The sequence below is a fragment of the Erithacus rubecula genome (genome assembly GCF_903797595.1).
Source record: "Erithacus rubecula genome assembly, chromosome: 5".
Classification (NCBI taxonomy): domain Eukaryota; kingdom Metazoa; phylum Chordata; class Aves; order Passeriformes; family Muscicapidae; genus Erithacus; species Erithacus rubecula.
The window spans coordinates 34,665,995-34,678,067 of record NC_136687.1 but is presented as its reverse complement, the minus strand read 5'-3'; the positions used below and the strand labels follow the sequence as shown (position 1 = coordinate 34,678,067).

Genomic DNA, 12,073 nt, shown 5'->3' with positions numbered 1-12,073 from the left:
TAGCCGTCATGAGCTAGGGGGTAGCCCAACAAGCTTTCTTTGCATCATAATGGGGAAAATTCCACAGAGATAAAAAAAGAAAGGGAGCAAACCCCAACCCCCAACAATAGGCAGGCAGTAGTACATATCTGCATCCCCTTAAAAGTAGTTATTGCATTGTATTTAGTTACTTTTATGAATGCAGCACATTTGTCACAACCTAGCCTATGTATATTGTCCCTAAAACTAAACTGTAAAAGTTTGTCTTTAATTCAATGTTCCAAGATAAATTCCTGTTAATTTCCTCTGCAGTCTATGATCTTGTTGTCCTGCCTTGCTAAAAAAAAAAAAAAAAAGTGAGACTAAATAATTTAATTATGCTGAATTTACAAATGCTTAATAAGTCTCCTACAGAAGCAATTAGTTGTTTGTATTGATCTTCTGTTGAATTTTTGATCATATGGTGGAAGACAAAAAGACAGTAGAAGGCATTTTCTAGTTCTTATTCATTTGGGGGAATCAGAAGTGTCTTCAGATACACATACACATTAATTGCTTCATACTGCTGATTACTAGTATTAGTTTAATATATATGGCCACTGAGCAACTTGAGTTTAAACTCAATGTGGGCTTTTAGTGGGTAGTGAAAAAGCTATTACTGTGCTTTTGAAACTGTTTTGTGTAGTTGCTGAATAATGTAGTGAGACTGAAAAGTCATGTGGTCCAAAACACAATAGGCAATGTCCCCATTTCCAAGCCTGACCAGATTGTTCTCTGCAGTTGCTTCAGGGCATCCCATTTGAAGTGCAGCTACTTAAAACGGGATCAGGAATATTTTATACCCTAGAAAACCTATGGCTTTCTGTCTCTGTCATGCCTGCTGTCACTTTCTCTGCAGGATATGTATTGATAGGACCAAATAACATGGTATAATTCCCAAGTGCTTTCTGGGTGCTTGTATATCTTTTTTTTTAGGGCAGGAACAGAAAAAATGTGGCTGAAGATTGATGATTCTTCTTCCCTCCTTTTATTGAGAAATAGGCCACAATGTTAAATAGGCCAGTGAAGAGAGTCCAAGCTTGATGGGTCTGTTTCTGCTTACTGAAAATTATTTGATAAAAGAAATAATCGGTTTATACACGTGGATAAAAGTAGTTATTGTGTTTTTAGATGCCTTGCATGCTACTTAGACTCCAGTAAATCCTCCCACACTGCTGAGAAAATAGCAAGCTGCAGTAAACATAACTGTGAAATCTAAACTTAATGGGGACAGGAATTGTGAAGAATATTTAGCCTCCAGCCAGTTCTGTACATCTGGGATAGGCAAGTCAATTAGCATTTGGCAATGGTTAAAGCTTGAACTTTTAACAGTAATATAATACAATAGTAAAATTGGAAAGTGCATCCAGCTTTGCTAAGATTTGTGTGGAATGTGGGATATTCTGGGGTTTTGTATCTTTGAAGTTCATGGGTGAAAGTGATGATATACGTTAATACAGTAGTTTTATGAAGAGCCTCAGTACACCTTACCTCAGTAAGGCAGTACATTCTCAGCAGTACATTCTCATGGCAACACAATTAGCTGTTGCACCTCATGTAATAAGGACAGCAGATGTGCATCAGTGCTGGAATGGAAAAACAACTTCTATTCTGCCTGATTTGATTGTGAGTAAGCCTCTTGAGCTCCAATTTTCTGAAGGCTCTGCTGGCCACAGGATGTGGTAGTAGGCATGAGAATTTACTGATTTTGTTGGAATATGTGGTCCATGAGACCAAACAGCTTTTTCACAGCATTTGCTCCCTTGTTTACCAGCTGTGATTTTGGTATTATAAACACTGGTCAGACCTAGTACTATCTTGCCTGTTATCTCTTTTATTGTGTACAGGTGATGGTGTTGAGAGGTGTAAGCCTGACCACGTATTACAATGAAAATGAGAGGGGACATCACAGAAAGACTGTCTTTGAAAATTAAGCATTTTATGTGTGAGCAAACTGGATGTAGTAAGTCCATGGGCCTGATGGATGTACCCATGGATGCTGAGGGAATTAATGTCTGTTTGAGGCTCTTCTCAATGGTCTTTGAGTGATCACAGCAATTGAGAGAAATACCTGAGGACTGATGCAAAACTGGGAGGAGTGGCTGAGGTTCTAAAGGGTTCCTAGAGGCCTATGGGGTACCTTTGGAATATAAGGGCAAGCAGTAATCAGGTAACTAGGATTTCTGAAGCAGAAGTCAAAGGGTTATTGAATGTCACAGGTTGATTTGTTCCTGAAGTAGTGTGCTGTAAAATGCACTTTGAAGTGACAAAACCTGAATTCTAATGCTGTTTCTTCTTCAGCCAGGAAAGTGACCTTAGATTCAAAATAGAGAGGGTTTTATTGATCATGTTGAAGTTTGCCTTAATTATGAGAGACAATCAGATAAGTTTGCTAGGGTTGAATGAATGAATTTTAACTAGATTATTTCTCTGATCTTCTCTTTAAAAAAAAGTGTTTTGAGAGTGTTTTCTTGTGTATATATTAAACTGATCTGATGTTATTTTTTAATTGGTAGGTAACAAAGTGCAAGGTTTAAGCTAAAATATAATTAGAATACTAGGATGCCTTATGTGCAGTTGCTAATGAGGAAATTTGAGATGGTGTAAAATGACTACCTATATTATTTTCCAAGCCTCCTAGATACAATGCATGTGGGTGAGTAGATAAGTTTCTTAAAACATATTAACGGGTATTTTTTAATTTATAGCATCTTTCCATAAGTGATGATGATTTTATAAGTCACTGTACTGTAAAACAAAGCTCTGTAAACATAACCATGCTTTATGTCAGTATAGTTTATCTGACTCAGACTCTTGCCTTGGTTAGAGGAGCTTTTTGGTTTGAAGGACAAGGCAAGGCAAACTCACAGACTGATTTCTTCAGAGACAGAGAGTGCTACTGAAGAGACTGTACATGACAGGCCAAAATGAGGTAATTTGACATAAAGTAACAAGCACCTAATTCAGCTCCATCAGTTCTGATGAATTCCATGCTGAGAGAAGTCTACATAGAGCACAGGACTTTGCCTCAATTCCCAAGACATGTTGATAATGCATTTAATAACAATTTCACAAACAATTCCTACTGTACAATTTATTTTTTCTTTCTTTTTGATGAAAATAGTACTAATGTTTTGAGGAAGGTTTATTCTAGTAAAGTGTTGTGGCATTTATTGAGGCTCATACCTAGTAATGCCTGCTTGCTTCCCAGCTGTGAGTCACTGTGAAAATAAAGATTACTTTCCCTGCCATCAGCTCACACCCAAGCTAATTTTACAGCCTTGTCAAATAGCAAGAGAAATTACTAGTTATCACTACTTAATCAGGCTCAGCTGACAAGACTAGATTGGAACAGAAACATGGTGTGACTGAAGCTTGTTCTTGTAAATTGAATACTTTGACATGCTAAGACAATTACTATGTAAATTTCACTGGGAAATGTTTTGTTCTGATAGCTTATAGAGGTCTTGTCAGTACCTGAGGGCCCAGTGGGTGCTGTAGTTTCTTTTAATAAAGGGAAAGAAAAGGTCAGATCTGAAAAAGCAGCTCAGTTAAGAGAGTGAGAGCTGACAAAGCCAGTGGGGGAAAAAGGGTTGGAAATCTCTTTCTGTTTTGCATTAACTTTCCCTGACACTTCCTATAACAGGAGAAAAATTAGAGGTGGGCTACTTTTATGATCCAGAAACTGCAGTAGTAGGCTGCTGCCTTGTTTCCTAGATCCAGCAGAGGGATGTCTGTGAGATACTTAACTTCTTCTATGTTATAATCTATCAGGGCAATTTTCAAGGTTGTTGATGTTTTTGGAAGGCACAGAGCCTGGCAACTGCCCACAGCATTGCCAGTGGTATCCCTTAACGTGCATAAAACATTGTTGATATGTCTACAGGGTCAAGCAAATTGCTGCTTTTATGAATCAGCTTTTGCTGTCAAGTGGCTGGAATGATGCCAGCACTGCTCTCCTTTCTCATCATTTTAGAAGCCTATATTCTTTCATTTTGTCTTTTACAGAGGCAGTATATTTCCGTGTGTTTCTGTTAACTGTGAAGCTGTAAAGAGGGAGGATTTGGGAGTTCTGCATCTTTTCTTAAGCTCATGTGATGAGGACATTTTTCCCACCTCAAATATAAAGTTATCAGGGAAGCAAACACAACTATTCTTATTCCTTGAAGTAAAAAGAATGCTGTCATTTGTGCCCAGTAGAGTATGCTAACCTACAAAATGAAATCATAATAGGATTCTTAGTGAATAAGAAAGAAGTATAATTATAACTCCTTTTCACTACTTCTCTGTTTATAAATAGCCACCTTTTCAGGTTGTAATTTAAAGGTGCCTGCTGCAGATAACTTCCGGGTGTTTCTGGGACAGTTTTGTTTTTCTTCCTCAGGCAGGTTAATACTTCAGAAATAGAGGAAACTCTTGCTATTTTCTTAACCTTTTAGAAGTCTCCCTGCAACTTTGAAGCCAACTCTAAAATTATTTTGTTCAGAAACTTGGTTTTGATTCTTGTTTCAACCCTGCAGAAGAATTCTGTATCTCAAAGGAAAAACTAAGTCAATATTGAGTATTTCAAAGCAAGTTAAAGTGTGTGTGACTGTATGTAGCTTCTATGAATAAGCCTTGAACTGGAGCCAAGTACCCAGCTCCAAAACCAAACTGTAGGAGCAGCACACTAATCTGGTGAAAAGTTCTACCTTGTCAATTAGGTGTATTTCATTTTTTTTAACATAGAAATTATTTTCAAATAAATTCTACTTTTTTTCTAAAGAAATTTGGTTTCTTAAGTAGCTCCCTTCTGATGACTCTGTGGCAGGTGTCCATAATAAACAGTACTGTGCAGCTTTCTGAGTTCAGTTTTTCAAAACAGTAGTAATTTACAGAATTGAATCATACATATGATTAGTGCTTAATTATGTTTCTAATAGAAGGGAGAGAGGCAGGACATTCTTTGGACAGAGATTGCTCTTTCAGAGCAGTAAGTACAACTTCACAACGTGGAAACAGCTTGTGGACTGGTAGTTTGGTCCTCTGTTTGCAAAAATGTCATCTAGTAATCTCTCAGACTAATTTAATGATGTAGGGATATTCTTTGATAGGAAATACCAGATATTGAGTTCTGAAATAATATGGAAAGAGAGACTTTATTGATTGAGGCTAGCAATAATTCAAGGTTCATAACTTTTGATTAATTATAATCTTGAAAATGACATTGTATCTGACTCATCAGCATATTCATCATTTCATGCCAGTTTTTGGTTGTTTGGGTTTGCTTTTTCTACACAAGTGTGGGCATTTATAAAATTTTTATTGCAAAGTCCACATTACTAGTGTTGTTTAATATTTCTAAGTATTTGTACAGTGGCAATGCATAATGTCCCTTCTTCTAAAATTCCATTGTTCTGAATGGTAATCTCATAACTTCAGTAAAAAAATACAGGTGTTAGCTGCTTAATTAGCAGGATGACTATTGCTTATCATGGTTATTTCTTGCCAAGATCTACCAAGACATTTCAGATATAACATGGATGTTATATCTGAGTCTTAAGACTTCAATAAATAAGCTTGAAGAAATCTATTATTTATGCCAAGAAATTTTCTATTTTTCAGCCTTGGGTGCTGAACCTGTTATTCAGCGTTGTTTCGTGAATAAGTGCTAGTGTGCTACACTAAAATATGTTATGTTTAAATGCAATAAAAGAGTAATCTTTAGGAAAGTTTCTGTTGTATATTACTAAGGCCAATCTGTAGTTAATATTCTGTTGAGATTATGCAGAAAAGGCTTCTGCTGAGTAGGAGCCCCTTTCTAGTTTCAATCCTCAGATTCTTCACCCCCTTGAATAATATTCCTGCCATGAGTCCTAGAGATATACTGTTGCTTCTTCATTCCCTTATCCCTTCCCAGCTTGTTGATTCATGCGTTTGGATAGTGCCCTCTAGAAATAAATCACCTTGCTTTCAAAAGGGCTTAAAATAATATCTTTTGGTGGAAGCTATTTATTTGTTTTGAAAAGTACAATCGTGAGTAGTTGCTTGACTGAACTCTTTCTGGAGTTCTGCATTTCTGAGTGTGCACTCTAGGATGAATGCATTGTGAAAAAAATAGAAAAAATTAAACTATACACTTTCTTTAAATTAAAAAAGGAGTTCACCTAGAGAACACAAAGGACATTCTCTTGCCAGTTTGCTTGTATAACAGGAGCAGCATGCACTTGGATTATACTACAGAAGGAAATTATTTTGGTTTAGTAGTTAACTTGCTGTATGGAATAATGATGAGCTAGTTTTGTCCCTTGTTTTGTGTGGTCAAATGTGCCACTGTGGAACTCAGCATTAAGATGGATTCCCAGTCTCCAGTAAGGAGACATAATCCTAAATGCTGAAGGCCACTGCCTTTTAAAGCTCATAGAAAAGTTGGCAAGTTACTTGTATATGATGAGACTGTGTGGTGAAAGGACAAGAGGGAGAATATGCTCATACATTGCTGGATTCCAGTCCTGGCTGTGACATGAGCAAGCTGTTTAAATTCACCAGCCAGTCTATAGAGCTAGGAACAATCCCAAAGTCACCCTCTGGAGAAGACTGGAGGCCTGGGTCTATCAGTTAGGATGAGCCACAGGATGTGCAGATGTTTACTGCTACACTGCACTGGGTGCTGGTGGTGTGGCATGGCACATGCCTAGAGATGCAAGCATAGATGTGACCTAAGCTGACTGATCAGGATTTCTTGGGATAATTTGTGGAAGACAGCATCAAACCTTGAGCACTTAAGCCTCCAGTTCTGTAAATGATCACTTATCTTAAAGAGGAGTCTGCATTAGTCCTGTAGCTGAACAGGGTAAGCTGAGGAAGACAGTGTGAGGTTTCTGAGCAAAGTGAAGGAGAGGTGCCTCCAAACACTAAACATCAAAATTGCTGCTGGACTGACCTATCTGATTATCTGAAGAAATGCATTAGGTAAGGATAAAAGTGAGGAAAAATATAATGAAAACAGTGTAAAACTAGTCAAGTAATGTGCTCATTGCATCCTTAAGTATTTATCCTCTTATCAGTATGGGGATGATGAGCATACATACATAGCCAGGGCTGATTACAGAAAACACTTTCATGGAAATTATAGTGATCAAAGTTAAAGTGAAAAATCACTTTGGTGTACTGATTTCAGGTAGACTGATTTGGTTTTCTGCCCTCAATCCCAAAATTATAAAATATCATGGCAAGTTTTTCCTCTGAAACTTTGTGTGTGTTTGTGCTAACATGCCATTTTATAATATATATATAGAATGAATTAAGAGTCAAATAACCTGTCTTGATCTTCATTTGCCATTTAAATTAGTCTTGTTAGTGCAGAGTTCTCATATGTTATTTTAAAAGTTCATCTCATTTAAAGTGCCACTAAGGCACTAAAAACTGGCCCTGATAGAAGCAAGCTAAAAATAGCAAATAATACATTCCTAATAAAATTACTTTGAAAGACCTAGTATCTATTTTTCATTTCCCCACTGATTTTTTTCTTTTTTAATTCCTTAATCAGAATATGATGTGACACTAAAGCTCTACAGTAATATACTTGCCTTTATCAGTTGAGCTCTGATTTCATAATTAAGAGGAGAGCTTAATGTTGATCGACATCAGCTACACTGCAATCTTTTCTACGCTGAGTTACATCTTGGAGCAAACTCCTACTTCACTGAAACTGGCTCACCTGCCTATCTGTCCATCTTAAATCTACTAATCTTTTCTGAGTATTGATTTGAGGATTTATTTCCAGGCCTCTATGGATTTTCTACTATTTCAAGCCTCAGTGAAAGTCACTGCTCTTTGGACACTTTATTCTGCCATTCCGACTACCTGTCTGATACTTACTGTCCACATAAAGCCTGCATTCACTTAGTGTGCAAGTAATTTGCAGTGTCTTTATTTGGAGGATGACAATTGGAGTTCATATGTGCAAGTACTATAATTTGCTAAATGGATATAAGTTTGACCGAATTTTCCACCAAAATTTTTAGGCTCTGGAAAAAAAATATTATTTTGCTCAGCAGTATTTTAGGCATTCCTGTAGGTAGTCTGTTCAGTTTAATTTAACATGTATACCATAATTTAAACAGTTTTAACTAATGTATATGAAGTTATGGTAATCTTTTATAATTAGCATTTTTCATTTCAACAGCAAACCTTGCTTTATTTTTTTTATTTTGGTAAGATTGTATTCTCCAGGAAATATTGAAGAATCTTGAATCCCAGTTTCTCATATCCTTGGAGACTTGGGAATTTCGTGTTTAAAACAAGAAGCAATGTCTGTAGATTTTAAGTAGTCTTTTTGCAGCCAGGGTATTTGGCATCACTTCCAAAACTCAGGATATAAAGAAGCACACTCATAGACTTGGAACAATTGGTGCAGGCATTATATATGTTTATTCTCAGGGTACATCCAGTGTCTCAGCTGTGCAGGTCTAACTGCTTCTTTGTGGCATTTCATGGGCCTTTCCTGAGCATTACAGCTGTTCATCAGGTCTGTCCTGCTGCCCCATCACAGCACAGATCTGGCTGCCCTCTGCTACAGACAATGTTGATTAGAACTTCAAATAAAATGGATTTCATGTTACGCTTTTTAAAACGGTGATCTTCTGTTGCTGTTAGAATCTCATGTCAAGAGTACAAGGGACTAAAAATGAGCAGAATTCCAATTGCTGAAAAAAAGGCAAGTAAAGCACTACTATGAAACCTAGTGGAAAATGATGAAATTTAAGGTTTCATTTTTATGAATTTGAAATCTGGCCATTTTTTTGATAAAAGTAGAAAAAGAACATTTTGGTGGTTTGTGGCTCTAACTAGAAATCAATTCACATATAGCCAGATACCTTTGCAATGGCAATCAAAAGTAAATGCAAATGAGAATTGAAGGTCAAAGTTGAATGATGGAGAAGTGTAAGATGCTTTTCTCTTCAAAGTGCAGCTCTGTTTTAGATCAATCTCTTCAGCAGGAAGAATGGAATAGCTGTAAACCTAATCCATCTATGTTGCTTCTCCTTCCAACACTTCACCATATGCAATTACTCTGAAACTGTCTATGAGAATATCCAAATCTAATGACCTACCCCCTCCTTACATGAATAAGTACAGTATTAATAATGCAATTTAAAGAAATGGCATTCTGATGTGTTTGGGTGTTTTGGGTATTTTTTTTCCTCTTACCCTTAAGAAGTTGTTCGTCTGACATATGTGAGGTTCTTTTGCGTGGGTGTTTTTTGGGTTTTTTTTTTTGGCTTGGGGTTTTATGGAGGCAGAAACTTACTAGTTTTGAAATAATATTTACCAGGAGTCAAAAATGCTGAAGGAAAAACTTTTGCTTTCAAAAAATAGCATGATAGTTCCATGTATGTCTGTAAGTTGCATTTGTTCTAGTCCAAGAAGCATCACTGTTGACAAACTACTGGCAACAGTAGATGTTGATTTTGGTAAGTGGCTTTCTTAATTTGCCAACTGAAACAGCTATGTGTTAATAATGCACTTCATTTTTCTACTTCTTCCTACAGATAAGAAAAAGAATTTCTACTAAATTCTTTTGCTGCAGTAGATTTTCTTTTTCTCACAAAATATTTAGATATACATACTTAGACTTCTATGTCACTAGATAATGAGCTCTGTTCTTTCCAGAATTCCACATTATTGCAAAGCATCTGTCCTTTTAACAGTGTGCATATATGTTTTACCAGCAAGCTGCTTAATAAAATGTTTCCACAGTGATTATTTCATAAAATGGCTTGTCAATAAATTAATTCTCACTTTTGTAGGAAAAATATGAACTAAAAATTTTATTTTTTTAAGGAAAGTATATAAAAATGAGTTTATTTATAGCTATGTAACAGTTAATATTTTGTAGGTACAACTATAGTTGTATGAAGTTTTTTTTATTTCTTTGAAACATTTCATCAATGTGGTAGCTGTATGGTATATTGGTAAATATTGATTTCTAAGTGACATTTATAAAGAAATGCCAACTAAACTGCAAATATATGTAAATCAAAATTATATCCTATAGCAGTTTTTTATATGCATAGCTATGCTTTCTGTCAAGGAGCAAAGATATCGATACTTTTTTTTAAACCTAGAATTTGCAGGGCTAAACTTTTAATTTTGTTTGTTTATTGCAAAGCTGACAGATTTCTGCTCTAGGGATACCTTTATCAGGATGCGACTTTCTTTTGAGGAATGAGAAATCATTCAGTTACTTTCTCCCCAGAGGTGAAAATGTCAGGCTTTGTGAACAACAGAGAAATGTGTCCCTTTTCTCTTTTTTCAAAAGACATGAAAGATGCAATCCTATCAGTTGCAATAATCTAAACATTTATGATAAAATATTTTTGGATATTAGGAGACACTGATTTGCATGGCCATTATTTTTTTTTTGTTGTTTTTTTTTTTTTTTCTTTCTGAAATGTGTAAACAACTCAATATTGAGAACAGTCAGGTTAAAGCACTGATATTCTTTAGCTGCTGTGCAATTAAGATGTTGAGTGTATGGTGCTTTCCTTTCAAAGATGAAGCTTTGTTTACATTTCCTTGTTTATAAGTCTGCATTTCCAGAATTGTGTGTTGTTTTATCTCTGTACTTAATAGGAGCGATTATTTTGGATCCCTTGATGTGAAATTGGAGTTGTACATGTGAATGTTGCTGTTTTTCATATTGTAAGCACGTGTCACCCTGGATAATACTGAATTGTTTTCCAGAGTTTATCTCTTTGTAGACCAAACAATCATTTCAGATTAGCCTCATATTGCGCTTCAGAATTATTTTTGATAAGAGGATTTGATTTTTTGAAATGATGTCATAGAAGATATGTCATCTGTCATATTGCAGGAAAAGGTTTTCAGTGAAGGAAAATAATTCTAGCCAGTTTGGCTGTTTTACTCATTCCACTTAAATTTTGTCATTGTTCCAGTTTATTCACTGTTGTAAGCAATGTGTTTAAACAATCCAGCTATTTTCACATGAAAGTACTGCTTGATTGCAGTGTTGGATTTTATGCCAGAAACCATGTTGGTTGAATGGCCCAAATGGATGACAGGATATGCCAACTGAGATCTTCAGTATGCTTATACAATTGCTTGCTTGCCTCTGCAGCTGTAAGCACAAGGTGTACTTGGAAACCCTACCCAACACCAGCATCATCATCCCGTTCCATAACGAAGGCTGGACGTCGCTCCTGCGCACGATCCACAGCATCATCAACCGCACTCCAGACAGCCTGATCGCAGAGATCATTCTGGTGGATGACTTCAGTGACAGAGGTAAGGCCAGCTGCCTTTGTTTCTACTTGGAATTTATAGTGCAATGTGGTCCAGAGACAAACTAAAGGGGTGCAAAACAAAGCCTTGAAGTACTGCTTGATTGTTGCAGGAGTAAACAATTATAAGATGCTTTTTGTTTCACTTGGCATGAATACTGAAATTTATGTCAAAGCGAAGAGAGACTGTCAGCTGTTAATTAGCCTTTATTAATGCTTTGTTTTGAATGTTATTACTGAAATACTCCAATACTCATCTCTTCCTACACTTCTCTTTTACTCTGAAAATATGCCAGCTTTGGTTGTTTTGGATGCACCTCATTAGCTTTTGATCCTGGTGTTTTATTGAGCTAGGCAGATTCACATACTTGTACAAAATAGTCGTACAGTGAAATGAAACTCTTTTGAAGTGGATGTGAAAAAAAATGCTTTGGAATAGTTGATCAAAATTTACATAACTTATATACAGGAAAATTAAGGGAATTTCAATCACTTTGTGTTTTGCTACCATTACTTCTTGAATGCAGCACAAAACGTGAATGCCTCAAGTTCCTTAAATGAATTTTAACAGTTCTTTAGGTAAAATTCCTCCATGATAGGGGTATGGAACTGGGAAATAGAGTGGGGGTTTTTCAAATTTCAGTTCATCAGTTGGAAGTTTAAGTATGAAGATCTTTGTCAGTGATGTTTTGCGGGGTGGGTTTTCTGTTTCTATTGAAAGAAACATCAGTTGCTCTATTGTGTATGTGAGCTTTGTTCTGAGTAGACTG

The 12,073-nt window shown here is 36.2% G+C and overlaps 1 protein-coding gene across 1 annotated transcript in view; it reads left to right on the top strand.

Annotated features, from left to right (window-relative positions):
* GALNTL6 (polypeptide N-acetylgalactosaminyltransferase like 6) overlaps positions 1-12,073 on the top strand; it is a 436,047-nt gene that overhangs the window by 183,244 nt on the left and 240,730 nt on the right. Inside the window, exon 4 of the mRNA XM_079305686.1 lies at positions 11,141-11,307. Coding sequence (XP_079161812.1) covers positions 11,141-11,307 — 167 coding nt within the window. The remainder of the gene's footprint in view (positions 1-11,140; positions 11,308-12,073) is intronic.